This window comes from Salmo salar, chromosome ssa06 (genome assembly GCF_905237065.1).
Source record: "Salmo salar chromosome ssa06, Ssal_v3.1, whole genome shotgun sequence".
In the NCBI taxonomy this organism is placed as follows: Eukaryota; Metazoa; Chordata; class Actinopteri; order Salmoniformes; family Salmonidae; genus Salmo; species Salmo salar.
The window spans coordinates 4,850,001-4,867,782 of record NC_059447.1 but is presented as its reverse complement, the minus strand read 5'-3'; the positions used below and the strand labels follow the sequence as shown (position 1 = coordinate 4,867,782).

Here is a 17,782-nt window from a genome sequence, read left to right as displayed (position 1 = left end):
AGAGAGAGAGAGGTGAAGGGGGGAGTGGAGAGAGAGGTGAAGGGGGGAGTGGAGAGAGAGGTGTAAAATATCTCCTTATCTTCCCTATACACATTTTTCACTCCCTCCCCCCTCTCCTTTCCTGTCCCCCCTCCCTCACCTCCTCTCCCCCGTCCACCTACCTGTTGGATGGGTTGAGTTCATTCTGCCATTTGAGCTGTCCGTTCTCCAGGACAGAGTCATACCACAACACCATACTACCAGGGACTCTCTCATGCATCTGGTCAGTCAGATAACGTAGAAACAGAGGAGTGTTCTTCACAGCAGTCTCCTAATTACACGGGAGGAGACGGAGGGCAGAGTACATACATGTTATCAATCATCAACGTGTTTCCCAAATGGCCCCCTCTGTCCTCTAGTCCACTACTTTAGACCAGGACCCATTAAGGCTGCACTGTTGTCATATTGTATGTGTCAGACCAATGTGTTCATAGCACAGTAATAGATGTCAGTATACTGTAGAACAGCAGATAACAGGGAGACTATAGGTCTGAAGGACTTTTCATTGTTGACGTTCTGGGTTCAGCACAGCGTGCAGACAACTCATGAGCTAATTATTGCTGTTTCTACCATATTGCTTTAACCTGTACACTCCTTTCAGAAGTAAACACGTGTCTACAGGTGAAGAGGTGTAAAGACTGGCTGTGTCCCCAATGCACCGAATTCACTATATATGGCACTACTTATAGGGAATAGAGTGGGAATATAGAGTACTAGTTATAGGGAATAGAGGGGGAATGTAGCGCACTACTTATAGGGAATAGAGGGGGAATATAGTGCACTAGTTAGGGAATAGAGGGGGAATATAGTGCACTAGTTATAGGGAATAGAGTGGGAATATAGAGCACTAGTTATAGGGAATAGAGGGGGAATATAGTGCACTAGTTATAGGGAATAGAGGGGGAATATAGTGCACTAGTTATAGGGAATAGAGGGGGAATATAGTACACTACTTATAGGGAATAGAGGGGGAATATAGTGCACTAGTTAGGAAATAGAGGGGGAATATAGTGCACTACTTATAGGGAATAGAGGGGGAATATAGTGCACTAGTTAGGGAATAGAGGGGGAATATAGTGCACTAGTTAGGGAATAGAGGGGGGAATATAGTGCACTAGTTAGGGAATAGAGGGGGAATATAGTGCACTAGTTATAGGGAATAGAGGGGGGAATATAGTGCACTAGTTAGGGAATAGAGGGGTAATATAGTGCACTAGTTAGGGAATAGAGGGGGAATATAGTGCACTAGTTAGGGAATAGAGGGGGAATATAGTGCACTAGTTATAGGGAATAGAGGGGGAATATAGTGCACTAGTTATAGGGAATAGAGGGGGAATATAGTGCACTAGTTAGGGAATAGAGGGGGAATATAGTGCACTAGTTATAGGGAATAGAGGGAATATAGTGCACTAGTTATAGGGAATAGAGGGGGAATATAGTGCCATTTTTCAACACACCCACAACATAATGAAAACCAACGTCTCTATAGCACAGCAATAGACAAGAGTTTAGAATAGAATAACAAACTGTTAAAAGTTAGAAAACTCACACCGAGAGGGTTCTCGATGTTGATCAGCCAACCATCGAAGCCGTAACAGTGGACTATCTGAACCAGCCTATCAGCTACGGCCCTGTAAGACTCCTCCTCTTTCAGGAAGACCTCGCACATCTTCCCCCCGTCCGTCCACTCAGTGATGAAGGTGCCTAGAGAACAAGCCAATCACAGCCGTTGATCAGTCACTGTGGAAGTCAAACAGACCAATCAGCAGTGTGACTTTGTGGCTGTCAGATGGGAACCTATATTCTCAACATGAGTCCTATCAGTACTGTAGAAGGAGAATGTTCCAACTGTTTCAGATATGAATCCACTTACAATATCATGCTATCTGTTTGATATAGAAGGCTAGTGTTCTCTCTCATGTACATTGTGTAAACTATTACAATGTCATCTGTTAGGTTCAACCCCTTATACTGTACATCTTACTGTATATGACCCGAGTGAGGCATTCACTCCGAAACACACACAGTCACGTACACAGTGAGGCAGTCACTCCGACACACACACAGTCACGTACACAGTGAGGCAGTCACTCCGACACACACACAGTCACGTACACAGTGAGGCAGTCACTCCGACACACACACAGTCACGTACACAGTGAGGCAGTCACTCCGAAACACACACAGTCACGTACACAGTGAGGCAGTCACTCCGACACACACACAGTCACGTACACAGTGAGGCAGTCACTCCGAAACACACACAGTCACGTACACAGTGAGGCAGTCACTCCGACACACACACAGTCACGTACACAGTGAGGCAGTCACTCCGACACACACACAGTCACGTACACAGTGAGGCAGTCACTCCGACACACACACAGTCACGTACACAGTGAGGCAGTCACTCCGACACACACACAGTCACGTACACAGTGAGGCAGTCACTCCGACACACACACAGTCACGTACACAGTGAGGCAGTCACTCCGAAACACACACAGTCACGTACACAGTGAGGCAGTCACTCCGACACACACACAGTCACGTACACAGTGAGGCAGTCACTCCGACACACACACAGTCACGTACACAGTGAGGCAGTCACTCCGAAACACACACAGTCACGTACACAGTGAGGCAGTCACTCCGACACACACACAGTCACGTACACAGTGAGGCAGTCACTCCGACACACACACAGTCACGTACACAGTGAGGCAGTCACTCCGACACACACACAGTCACGTACACAGTGAGGCAGTCACTCCGACACACACACAGTCACGTACACAGTGAGGCAGTCACTCCGACACACACACAGTCACGTACACAGTGAGGCAGTCACTCCGACGCACACACAGTCACGTACACAGTGAGGCAGTCACTCCGAAACACACACAGTCACGTACACAGTGAGGCAGTCACTCCGACACACACACAGTCACGTACACAGTGAGGCAGTCACTCCGACACACACACAGTCACGTACACAGTGAGGCAGTCACTCCGACACACACACAGTCACGTACACAGTGAGGCAGTCACTCCGACACACACACAGTCACGTACACAGTGAGGCAGTCACTCCGACACACACACAGTCACGTACACAGTGAGGCAGTCACTCCGACACACACACAGTCACGTACACAGTGAGGCAGTCACTCCGAAACACACACAGTCACGTACACAGTGAGGCAGTCACTCCGACACACACACAGTCACGTACACAGTGAGGCAGTCACTCCGAAACACACACAGTCACGTACACAGTGAGGCAGTCACTCCGACACACACACAGTCACGTACACAGTGAGGCAGTCACTCCGAAACACACACAGTCACGTACACAGTGAGGCAGTCACTCCGACACACACACAGTCACGTACACAGTGAGGCAGTCACTCCGACACACACACAGTCACGTACACAGTGAGGCAGTCACTCCGACACACACACAGTCACGTACACAGTGAGGCAGTCACTCCGACACACACACAGTCACGTACACAGTGAGGCAGTCACTCCGACACACACACAGTCACGTACACAGTGAGGCAGTCACTCCGAAACACACACAGTCACGTACACAGTGAGGCAGTCACTCCGACACACACACAGTCACGTACACAGTGAGGCAGTCACTCCGACACACACACAGTCACGTACACAGTGAGGCAGTCACTCCGACACACACACAGTCACGTACACAGTGAGGCAGTCACTCCGACACACACACAGTCACGTACACAGTGAGGCAGTCACTCCGACACACACACAGTCACGTACACAGTGAGGCAGTCACTCCGACACACACACAGTCACGTACACAGTGAGGCAGTCACTCCGACACACACACAGTCACGTACACAGTGAGGCAGTCACTCCGACACACACACAGTCACGTACACAGTGAGGCAGTCACTCCGACACACACACAGTCACGTACACAGTGAGGCAGTCACTCCGACACACACACAGTCACGTACACAGTGAGGCAGTCACTCCGAAACACACACAGTCACGTACACAGTGAGGCAGTCACTCCGACACACACACAGTCACGTACACAGTGAGGCAGTCACTCCGACACACACACAGTCACGTACACAGTGAGGCAGTCACTCCGACACACACACAGTCACGTACACAGTGAGGCAGTCACTCCGACACACACACAGTCACGTACACAGTGAGGCAGTCACTCCGAAACACACACAGTCACGTACACAGTGAGGCAGTCACTCCGACACACACACAGTCACGTACACAGTGAGGCAGTCACTCCGACACACACACACACAGTCACGTACACAGTGAGACAGTCACTCCGACACACACACACACAGTCACATACACAGTGAGGCAGTCACTCCGACACACACACACACAGTCACGTACACAGTGAGACAGTCACTCCGACACACACACACACACAGTCACGTACACAGTGAGGCAGTCACTCCGACACACACACACACACACAGTCACGTACACAGTGAGGCAGTCACTCCGACACACACACACACAGTCACGTACACAGTGAGACAGTCACTCCGACACACACACACACAGTCACGCACACAGTGAGACAGTCACTCCGACACACACACACACAGTCACGTACACAGTGAGGCAGTCACTCCGACACACACACACACAGTCACGTACACAGTGAGACAGTCACTCCGACACACACACACACAGTCACGTACACAGTGAGGCAGTCACTCCGACACACACACACACACAGTCACGTACACAGTGAGACAGTCACTCCGACACACACACACACAGTCACGTACACAGTGAGACAGTCACTCCGACACACACACACACAGTCACGTACACAGTGAGGCAGTCACTCCGACACACACACACACAGTCACGTACACAGTGAGACAGTCACTCCGACACACACACACACACAGTCACGTACACAGTGAGGCAGTCACTCCGACACACACACACAGTCACGTACACAGTGAGGCAGTCACTCCGACACACACACACACACAGTCACGTACACAGTGAGACAGTCACTCCGACACACACACACACACACACACAGTCACGTACACAGTGAGGCAGTCACTCGGACACACACACACACACAGTCACGTACAACACACACACACACACACACACACACACACACACACACACACACACACACACACACACACACACACACACACACACACAGTGAGACGTGAAAACCACAGACTAAAGCCTGAAGGTCACAAACAATCGAGGTTTTAAAAGTGAAACTAAACCTCTCAACTGGCTGAGAAAGTAGAGCAACGTCTCTCCCCAGTAGGAGTGTAGACAACAGTTCCTCTGAGTGGAGGCAGAGAACCGACAATACAGTACTACATACTGTACCACTTTCACACTGTTGGGCCGGTCCACTAAGACCCTACAGCATGGTTCACTACACATTACCAGGTCCACTTAGACCCTACAGCATGGTTCACTACACATTACCAGGTCCACTTAGACCCTACAGCATGGTTCACTACACATTACCAGGTCCACTTAGACCCTACAGCTTGGATCACTACACATTACCAGGCCCACTTAGACCCTACACATTACCAGGTCCACTTAGACCCTACAGCATGGTTCACTACACATTACCAGGTCCACTTAGACCCTACAGCATGGTTCACTACACATTACCAGGTCCACTTAGACCCTACAGCATGGTTCACTACACATTACCAGGTCCACTTAGACCCTACAGCATGGTTCACTACACATTACCAGGTCCACTTAGACCCTACAGCATGGTTCACTACACATTACCAGGTCCACTTAGACCCTACAGCATGGTTCACTACACATTACCAGGTCCACTTAGACCCTACAGCATGGTTCACTACACATTACCAGGTCCACTTAGACCCTACAGCATGGTTCACTACACATTACCAGGTCCACTTAGACCCTACAGCATGGATCACTACACATTACCAGGTCCACTTAGACCCTACAGCATGGTTCACTACACATTACCAGGTCCACTTAGACCCTACAGCATGGTTCACTACACATTACCAGGTCCACTAAGACCCTACAGCATGGTTCACTACACATTACCAGGTCCACTTAGACCCTACAGCATGGTTCACTACACATTACCAGGTCCACTTAGACCCTACAGCATGGTTCACTACACATTACCAGGTCCACTTAGACCCTACAGCATGGTTCACTACACATTACCAGGTCCACTTAGACCCTACAGCATGGTTCACTACACATCACCAGGTCCACTTACACCCTACAGCATGGTTCACTACACATTACCAGGTCCACTTAGACCCTACAGCATGGTTCACTACACATTACCAGGTCCACTTAGACCCTACAGCATGGTTCACTACACATTACCAGGTCCACTTAGACCCTACAGCATGGTTCACTACACATTACCAGGTCCACTTAGACCCTACAGCATGGATCACTACACATTACCAGGTCCACTTAGACCCTACAGCATGGTTCACTACACATTACCAGGTCCACTTAGACCCTACAGCATGGTTCACTACACATTACCAGGTCCACTTAGACCCTACAGCATGGATCACTACACATTACCAGGTCCACTTAGACCCTACAGCATGGATCACTACACATTACCAGGTCCACTTAGACCCTACAGCATGGATCACTACACATTACCAGGCCCACTTAGACCCTACAGCATGGATCACTACACATTACCAGGTCCACTTAGACCCTACAGCATGGTTCACTACACATTACCAGGTCCACTTAGACCCTACAGCATGGTTCACTACACATTACCAGGTCCACTTAGACCCTACACATTACCAGGTCCACTTAGACCCTACAGCTCGGTTCACTACACATTACCAGGTCCACTTAGACCCTACAGCATGGATCACTACACATTACCAGGCCCACTTAGACCCTACAGCATGGTTCACTACACATTACCAGGTCCACTTAGACCCTACAGCATGGATCACTACACATTACCAGGTCCACTTAAACCCTACAGCATGGTTCACTACACATTACCAGGTCCACTTAGACCCTACAGCATGGATCACTACACATTACCAGGCCCACTTAGACCCTACAGCATGGTTCACTACACATTACCAGGTCCACTTAGACCCTACAGCATGGTTCACTACACATTACCAGGTCCACTTAAACCCTACAGCATGGTTCACTACACATTACCAGGTCCACTTAGACCCTACAGCATGGATCACTACACATTACCAGGTCCACTTAGACCCTACAGCATGGTTCACTACACATTACCAGGTCCACTTAGACCCTACAGCATGGATCACTACACATTACCAGGTCCACTTAGACCCTACAGCTTGGATCACTACACATTACCAGGCCCACTTAGACCCTACACATTACCAGGCCCACTTAGACCCTACAGCTTGGTTCACTACACATTACCAGGTCCACTTAGACCCTACAGCATGGTTCACTACACATTACCAGGTCCACTTAGACCCTACAGCATGGTTCACTACACATTACCAGGCCCACTTAGACCCTACAGCATGGATCACTACACATTACCAGGTCCACTTAGACCCTACAGCATGGTTCACTACACATTACCAGGTCCACTTAGACCCTACAGCATGGTTCACTACACATTACCAGGTCCACTTAGACCCTACACATTACCAGGTCCACTTAGACCCTACAGCATGGATCACTACACATTACCAGGTCCACTTAGACCCTACAGCATGGTTCACTACACATTACCAGGTCCACTTAGACCCTACAGCATGGTTCACTACACATTACCAGGTCCACTTAGACCCTACAGCTTGGTTCACTACACATTACCAGGTCCACTTAGACCCTACAGCATGGTTCACTACACATTACCAGGTCCACTTAGACCCTACAGCATGGATCACTACACATTACCAGGTCCACTTAGACCCTACAGCATGGTTCACTACACATTACCAGGTCCACTTAGACCCTACAGCATGGTTCACTACACATTACCAGGTCCACTTAGACCCTACAGCATGGTTCACTACACATTACCAGGTCCACTTAGACCCTACAGCATGGTTCACTACACATTACCAGGTCCACTTAGACCCTACAGCATGGTTCACTACACATTACCAGGTCCACTTAGACCCTACAGCATGGATCACTACACATTACCAGGTCCACTTAGACCCTACACATTACCAGGCCCACTTAGACCCTACAGCATGGATCACTACACATTACCAGGCCCACTTAGACCCTACACATTACCAGGCCCACTTAGACCCTACAGCATGGATCACTACACATTACCAGGCCCACTTAGACCCTACACATTACCAGGCCCACTTAGACCCTACAGCATGGTTCACTACACATTACCAGGTCCACTTAGACCCTACAGCTTGGTTCACTACACATTACCAGGTCCACTTAGACCCTACAGCATGGTTCACTACACATTACCAGGTCCACTTAGACCCTACAGCATGGATCACTACACATTACCAGGTCCACTTAGACCCTACAGCATGGTTCACTACACATTACCAGGTCCACTTAGACCCTACAGCATGGTTCACTACACATTACCAGGTCCACTTAGACCCTACAGCATGGTTCACTACACATTACCAGGTCCACTTAGACCCTACAGCATGGTTCACTACACATTACCAGGTCCACTTAGACCCTACAGCATGGTTCACTACACATTACCAGGTCCACTTAGACCCTACAGCATGGATCACTACACATTACCAGGTCCACTTAGACCCTACACATTACCAGGCCCACTTAGACCCTACAGCATGGATCACTACACATTACCAGGCCCACTTAGACCCTACACATTACCAGGCCCACTTAGACCCTACAGCATGGATCACTACACATTACCAGGTCCACTTAGACCCTACAGCTTGGTTGGGCTCGGTAGTGTGAAAAGGGTATCTGTAAAATAAACTAAAATAACAAGGGTATTCTTGAATAATAATCTCCCAATAATCTCTGCTTCCTCCCAAAGTGTGTACTTATTCACTTTCCTTCAGGGATTTGACAGGAAATGACTGTTATAAGAAACTCCATCTCTACACCAATCCAATGTTTTCCCATTTGTGGGGAGTAGTGAACAAGTACACACTTCAGGAGGAAAGAGAGATTATTGGGACGTGGCCCCTTTGAGTGTCACCCAGGACGATGACTCCGTGTCTGTGAGCAGCGTTGGTCCAGACAGCAGGGGGGATGGTCACCATGTTGTGGCTGAAGTAGTTAAACACGTCGATGTACTGCCAGTGGTAGAACACATAGGGAGCCTCTGACTCTGCTCCCTGCAGAAACCTGGGGGGAGAGGTCAGGGGTCAAAGGTGAGAGGGAATTTAGTCATACCACTTAACAAGACACTTTTAATCCAAAGTGACTTCCAACACAATGAGTACGATGTTATGTCAGAATTTAGTAATAGCCTATCGTAGAAGAGTCACGAGTGTGCAAACAAAGTCTACTTGTTTTGACGCTATGACTATAACAGACGTGGCAGTTCATTGTTCACAGGTGAGAGTTCAGAGGTGAGAGGTCAACCTACCTGTCATCCAGGTATCCGCCCATCATGTCGTGACTCACCAGAGTCCGGTGCGGCGTGCTGGCCAGAGAAGGCTCCCGATTGGCCAGGGGCACCGTCGCCACGTTGAAGGGGTTGGCCTCGCTGCGTTTCCACGACAACAGCTCCTCCAGGGACTGAAGGCCGGAGCTGATTGGCTCGGTGGTGTCCGGGTCATAATGCTTAGCTGTAAGGGAAAGGTACAGATTGGTCCGTGCTTTGTGCTTCAGGTAACATTTGAGTTTTCACTGAATACGGTTAACTAATGTGTCTTCAGGTCTGCCTGGTGACCAAACAAGTGGGTGAGCTGAATGAACAGGGCCAGAATCACTATAACCAGAGTGTTACAGCTATTTCATCATTCCATTGTCCTGTTATACAGTCTATTATACAGTCTATACTCTGTCCTGTTATAAAGTCTATACTGTTATACAGTCTATACTCTGTCCTGTTATACAGTCTATACTCTGTCCTGTTATACAGTCTATACTCTGTACTGTTATACAGTCTATACTCTGTCCTGTTATACAGTCTATACTGTTATACAGTCTATACTCTGTCCTGTTATACAGTCTATACTCTGTCCTGTTATACAGTCTATACTGTTATACAGTCTATACTCTGTACTGTTATACAGTCTATACTGTTATACAGTCTATACTCTGTACTGTTATACAGTCTATACTCTGTACTGTTATACAGTCTATACTCTGTCCTGTTATACAGTCTATACTGTTATACAGTCTATACTCTGTACTGTTATACAGTCTATACTGTTATACAGTCTATACTCTGTCCTGTTATACAGTCTATACTCTGTCCTGTTATACAGTCTATACTGTTATACAGTCTATACTCTGTACTGTTATACAGTCTATACTGTTATACAGTCTATACTCTGTCCTGTTATACAGTCTATACTCTGTACTGTTATACAGTCTATACTCTGTACTGTTATACAGTCTATACTCTGTACTGTTATACAGTCTATACTGTTATACAGTCTATACTCTGTCCTGTTATACAGTCTATACTCTGTCCTGTTATACAGTCTATACTGTTATACAGTCTATACTCTGTACTGTTATACAGTCTATACTCTGTACTGTTATACAGTCTATACTCTGTACTGTTATACAGTCTATACTCTGTACTGTTATACAGTCTATACTGTTATACAGTCTATACTCTGTCCTGTTATACAGTCTATTATACAGTCCATACTCTGTACTGTTATACAGTCTATTATACAGTCTATACTCTGTACTGTTATACAGTCTATTATACAGTCTATACTCTGTACTGTTATACAGTCTATACTCGATACTGTTATACAGTCTATACTGTTATACAGTCTATACTCTGTCCTGTTATACAGTCTATACTCTGTACTGTTATACAGTCTATACTCTGTACTGTTATACAGTCTATACTGTTATACAGTCTATACTCTGTCCTGTTATACAGTCTATTCTGTTATACAGTCTATACTCTGTACTGTTATACAGTCTATACTCTGTCCTGTTATACAGTCTATACTCTGTACTGTTATACAGTCTATACTCTGTCCTGTTATACAGTCTATACTCTGTACTGTTATACAGTCTGTTATACAGTCTATACTCTGTCCTGTTATACAGTCTATACTCTGTACTGTTATACAGTCTATACTCTGTACTGTTATACAGTCTATACTGTTATACAGTCTATACTCTGTACTGTTATACAGTCTATACTCTGTCCTGTTATACAGTCTATACTCTGTCCTGTTATACAGTCTATTATACAGTCTATACTCTGTACTGTTATACAGTCTATACTCTGTACTGTTATACAGTCTATACTCTGTACTGTTATACAGTCTATACTGTTATACAGTCTATACTCTGTACTGTTATACAGTCTATACTCTGTCCTGTTATACAGTCTACACTCTGTCCTGTTATACAGTCTATTATACAGTCTATACTCTGTCCTGTTATACAGTCTATACTCTGTACTGTTATACAGTCTATTATACAGTCTATACTCTGTACTGTTATACAGTCTATACTCTGTACTGTTATACAGTCTATACTGTTATACAGTCTATACTCTGTCCTGTTATACAGTCTATACTCTGTACTGTTATACAGTCTATACTGTTATACAGTCTATACTCTGTACTGTTATACAGTCTATACTGTTATACAGTCTATACTCTGTCCTGTTATACAGTCTATACTCTGTACTGTTATACAGTCTATACTCTGTACTGTTATACAGTCTGTTATACAGTCTGTACTCTGTACTGTTATACAGTCTGTTATACAGTCTATACTCTGTCCTGTTATACAGTCTATACTCTGTACTGTTATACAGTCTATACTCTGTACTGTTATACAGTCTATACTGTTATACAGTCTATACTGTTATACAGTCTATACTCTGTACTGTTATACAGTCTATACTCTGTCCTGTTATACAGTCTATACTGTTATACAGTCTATACTGTTATACAGTCTATACTCTGTACTGTTATACAGTCTATACTCTGTCCTGTTATACGGTCTATACTCTGTCCTGTTATACAGTCTATACTCTGTACTGTTATACAGTCTATACTCTGTACTGTTATACAGTCTATACTGTTATACAGTCTATACTCTGTACTGTTATACAGTCTATACTCTGTCCTGTTATACAGTCTATACTGTTATACAGTCTATACTGTTATACAGTCTATACTCTGTACTGTTATACAGTCTATACTCTGTCCTGTTATACAGTCTATACTGTTATACAGTCTATACTGTTATACAGTCTATACTCTGTACTGTTATACAGTCTATACTGTTATACAGTCTATACTCTGTACTGTTATACAGTCTATACTCTGTACTGTTATACAGTCTATACTGTTATACAGTCTATACTGTTATACAGTCTATACTCTGTACTGTTATACAGTCTATACTCTGTCCTGTTATACAGGCTATACTCTGTACTGTTATACAGTCTATACTGTTATACAGTCTATATTGTTATACAGTCTATACTCTGTACTGTTATACAGTCTATACTGTTATACAGTCTATACTCTATACTGTTATACAGTCTATACTGTTATACAGTCTATACTCTATACTGTTATACAGTCTATACTGTTATACAGTCTGTACTCTGTACTGTTATACAGTCTATACTCTGTCCTGTTATACAGTCTATACTGTTATACAGTCTATACTGTTATACAGTCTATACTCTGTCCTGTTATACAGTCTATACTCTGTACTGTTATACAGTCTATACTGTTATACAGTCTATACTCTATACTGTTTTACAGTCTATACTCTGTCCTGTTATACAGTCTATACTGTTATACAGTCTATACTCTATACTGTTATACAGTCTATACTCTGTACTGTTATACAGTCTATACTCTGTCCTGTTATACAGTCTATACTGTTATACAGTCTATACTCTGTATTGTTATACAGTCTATACTCTGTCCTGTTATACAGTCTATACTCTGTACTGTTATACAGTCTATACTCTGTACTGTTATACAGTCTATACTCTGTCCTGTTATACAGTCTATACTGTTATACAGTCTATACTCTGTACTGTTATACAGTCTATACTCTGTCCTGTTATACAGTCTATACTCTGTCCTGTTATACAGTCTATACTGTTATACAGTCTATACTCTGTACTGTTATACAGTCTATACTCTGTACTGTTATACAGTCTATACTGTTATACAGTCTATACTCTATACTGTTATACAGTCTATTATACAGCCTATACTCTATATTGTTATACAGTCTACACTCTGTCCTGTTATACAGTCTATACTGTTATACAGTCTATTATACAGTCTATACTCTATAATGTTATACAGTCTATACTCTGTCCTGTTATACAGTCTATACTGTTATACAGTCTATTATACAGTCTATACTCTATACTGTTATACAGTCTATACTCTATACTGTTATACAGTCTATACTCTGTACTGTTATACAGTCTATACTCTGTCCTGTTATACAGTCTATACTGTTATACAGTCTATACTCTATACTGTTTTACAGTCTATACTGTTATACAGTCTATACTCTGTCCTGTTATACAGTCTATACTCTGTACTGTTATACAGTCTATACTCTGTACTGTTATACAGTCTATACTGTTATACAGTCTATACTCTGTCCTGTTATACAGTCTATACTGTTATACAGTCTATACTCTGTCCTGTTATACAGTCTATACTGTTATACAGTCTATTATACAGTCTATACTCTATACTGTTATACAGTCTATACTCTGTCCTGTTATACAGTCTATACTGTTATACAGTCTATTATACAGTCTATACTCTATACTGTTATACAGTCTATACTCTATACTGTTATACAGTCTATACTCTGTCCTGTTATACAGTCTATACTCTGTACTGTTATACAGTCTATACTCTGTCCTGTTATACAGTCTATACTGTTATACAGTCTATACTCTATACTGTTATACAGTCTGTACTGTTATACAGTCTATACTCTGTACTGTTATACAGTCTATACTCTGTACTGTTATACAGTCTATACTGTTATACAGTCTATACTCTGTCCTGTTATACAGTCTATACTCTATACTGTTATACGGTCTATACTCTGTCCTGTTATACAGTCTATACTCTGTACTGTTATACAGTCTATACTCTGTACTGTTATACAGTCTATACTGTTATACAGTCTATACTCTGTACTGTTATACAGTCTATACTCTGTACTGTTATACAGTCTATACTGTTATACAGTCTATACTCTATACTGTTATACAGTCTATACTCTGTACTGTTATACAGTCTATACTCTGTACTGTTATACAGTCTATACTCTGTACTGTTATACAGTCTATACTCTGTACTGTTATACAGTCTATACTCGATACTGTTATACAGTCTATACTCTGTCCTGTTATACAGTCTATACTCTGTACTGTTATACAGTCTATACTCTGTACTGTTATACAGTCTATACTCTATACTGTTATACAGTCTATACTGTTATACAGTCTATACTCTGTACTGTTATACAGTCTATACTCTGTCCTGTTATACAGTCTATACTCTGTCCTGTTATACAGTCTATACTCTGTACTGTTATACAGTCTATACTCTGTACTGTTACACAGTCTATACTCTATACTGTTATACAGTCTATACTGTTATACAGTCTATACTCTGTACTGTTATACAGTCTATACTCTGTACTGTTATACAGTCTATACTCTGTACTGTTATACAGTCTATACTCTGTACTGTTATACAGTCTATACTCTGTACTGTTATACAGTCTATACTCTGTACTGTTATACAGTCTATACTCTGTCCTGTTATACATTCTATACTGTTATACAGTCTATACTCTATACTGTTTTACAGTCTATACTGTTATACAGTCTATACTCTGTCCTGTTATACAGTCTATACTCTGTACTGTTATACAGTCTATACTCTGTCCTGTTATACAGTCTATACTGTTATACAGTCTATACTGTTATACAGTCTATACTCTGTCCTGTTATACAGTCTATACTCTGTACTGTTATACAGTCTATACTGTTATACAGTCTATACTCTGTCCTGTTATACAGTCTATACTCTGTACTGTTATACAGTCTATACTCTGTACTGTTATACAGTCTATACTCTGTACTGTTATACAGTCTATACTGTTATACAGTCTATACTCTGTACTGTTATACAGTCTATACTCTGTACTGTTATACAGTCTATACTCTGTACTGTTATACAGTCTATACTGTTATACAGTCTATACTCTGTACTGTTATACAGTCTATACTCTGTACTGTTATACAGTCTATACTCTATACTGTTATACAGTCTGTACTGTTATACAGTCTATACTCTGTACTGTTATACAGTCTATACTCTGTACTGTTATACAGTCTATACTCTGTACTGTTATACAGTCTATACTCTGTCCTGTTATACAGTCTATACTCTGTACTGTTATACAGTCTATACTCTGTACTGTTATACAGTCTATACTCTATACTGTTATACAGTCTGTACTGTTATACAGTCTATACTCTGTACTGTTATACAGTCTATACTCTGTACTGTTATACAGTCTATACTCTGTACTGTTATACAGTCTATACTCTGTACCAACCTGGCAGAGATGAGGCTCCATACCTGATGACTTCATGAACACTTCTCAACTCAACTGGCTCATCCAAGCAAGACTCCAAACTGGTGAAATATACATGACAAATACATTTAGAATGTACAGTACAGTACCATAGAGTACAGTACCATAGCGTACAGTACCATAGAGTATAGTACAGTACCATAGAGTACAGTACCATACAGTACAGTACCATAGAGTACAGTACAGTACCATACAGTACAGTACCATAGAGTACAGCACAGTACCATACAGTACAGCACAGTACCATAGAGTACAGTACCATAGCGTACAGTACAGTACCATAGAGTACAGTACCATAGAGTACAGTACAGTACCATACAGTACAGTACCATACAGTACAGTACCATAGAGTACAGTACAGTACCATACAGTACAGTACCATAGAGTACAGTACCATACAGTACAGTACCATACAGTACAGTACCATACAGTACAGTACAGTACCATACAGTACAGTACCATAGAGTACAGTACAGTACCATACAGTACAGTACCATAGAGTACAGTACAGTACCATAGTACAGTACAGTACCATAGTACAGTACCATAGAGTATAGTACAGTACCATACAGTACAGTACCATAGAGTACAGTACAGTACCATACAGTACAGTACCATACAGTACAGTACCATACAGTACAGTACAGTACCATACAGTACAGTACCATAGAGTACAGTACAGTACCATACAGTACAGTACCATAGAGTACAGTACAGTACCATAGTACAGTACCATAGAGTATAGTACAGTACCATACAGTACAGTACCATAGAGTACAGTACAGTACCATACAGTACAGTACCATAGAGTACAGTACAGTACCATACAGTACAGTACCATAGAGTACAGTACAGTACCATAGAGTACAGTACAGTACCATAGTACAGTACCATAGTACAGTACCATAGAGTATAGTACAGTACCATACAGTACAGTACCATAGAGTACAGTACAGTACCATACAGTACAGTACCATAGAGTACAGTACAGTACAGTACCATACAGTACAGTACCATAGAGTACAGTACAGTACCATACAGTACAGTACCATAGAGTACAGTACCATACAGTACAGTACCATAGAGTACAGTACAGTACCATACAGTACAGTACCATACAGTACAGTACCATAGAGTACAGTACAGTACCATACAGTACCATAGAGTACAGTACAGTACCATAGTACAGTACCATAGAGTATAGTACAGTACCATACAGTACAGTACCATAGAGTACAGTACAGTACCATACAGTACCATAGAGTACAGTACAGTACCATACAGTACAGTACCATAGAGTACAGTACAGTACCATACAGTACAGTACCATAGAGTACAGTACAGTACCATACAGTACCATAGAGTACAGTACAGTACCATACAGTACAGTACCATAGAGTACAGTACAGTACCATAGAGTACAGTACAGTACCATACAGACACAGAGACCATGTGTGAAGCCAAGCATGGATTTGAAATTCAGTAGTGTATTCCTTTAAACCATTTTATTTATCATTGCATGTGATTGATTAAATCATTATGTTCATTCTAGCTGCTGTAAAATGTGGGTTGTGTGCTCTGTTAACTCTCTTATCAGCAGCCCAGAGCAGCCCAGAGGGAGGCCTACACAACCTACGAAGTGGCAGCTGTCAAAAAAGTTACCCGGTGCTTTCCGTTTTTGACAACTTGCTCCCGATCTGATCCTCTCCATCTTCTTCTGTCTTTCTCCTCCGCAAAGACCCGTCCTCCTTATGCTCAGTAGTCAAAGCACCGTCCATGGTGAGAAATATGAGTTAGAAGTCTATGACTGAATGGAAGACATAAACATGTATCGATGGCAGAATTCTGCATTGCTCATGTTCCAGACAGAGCGCGAAAGAAACATTTCCTTGTTTACTGT

At 43.0% G+C, this 17,782-nt stretch overlaps 1 protein-coding gene across 3 annotated transcripts in view; it reads right to left on the bottom strand.

Annotated features, from left to right (window-relative positions):
- Positions 1-17,782, bottom strand: part of LOC106594960 (cytosolic endo-beta-N-acetylglucosaminidase) — a 30,079-nt gene that overhangs the window by 12,250 nt on the left and 47 nt on the right. For 2 of the 3 annotated variants that reach the window (XM_045719613.1, XM_045719615.1), the window contains exons 1-6: positions 17,545-17,782; positions 15,844-15,923; positions 9,653-9,854; positions 9,260-9,408; positions 1,589-1,743; positions 162-310 (exon numbers count right to left, since the gene is read on the bottom strand). The exon at positions 17,545-17,782 is cut by the window's right edge and continues 47 nt beyond it. In XM_045719613.1, the coding sequence (XP_045575569.1) occupies positions 162-310; positions 1,589-1,743; positions 9,260-9,408; positions 9,653-9,854; positions 15,844-15,923; positions 17,545-17,660 (851 nt within the window). In that variant the 5' untranslated portion in view covers positions 17,661-17,782. The remainder of the gene's footprint in view (positions 1-161; positions 311-1,588; positions 1,744-9,259; positions 9,409-9,652; positions 9,855-15,843; positions 15,924-17,544) is intronic. The other variant, XM_045719614.1, reaches the window with a different exon arrangement.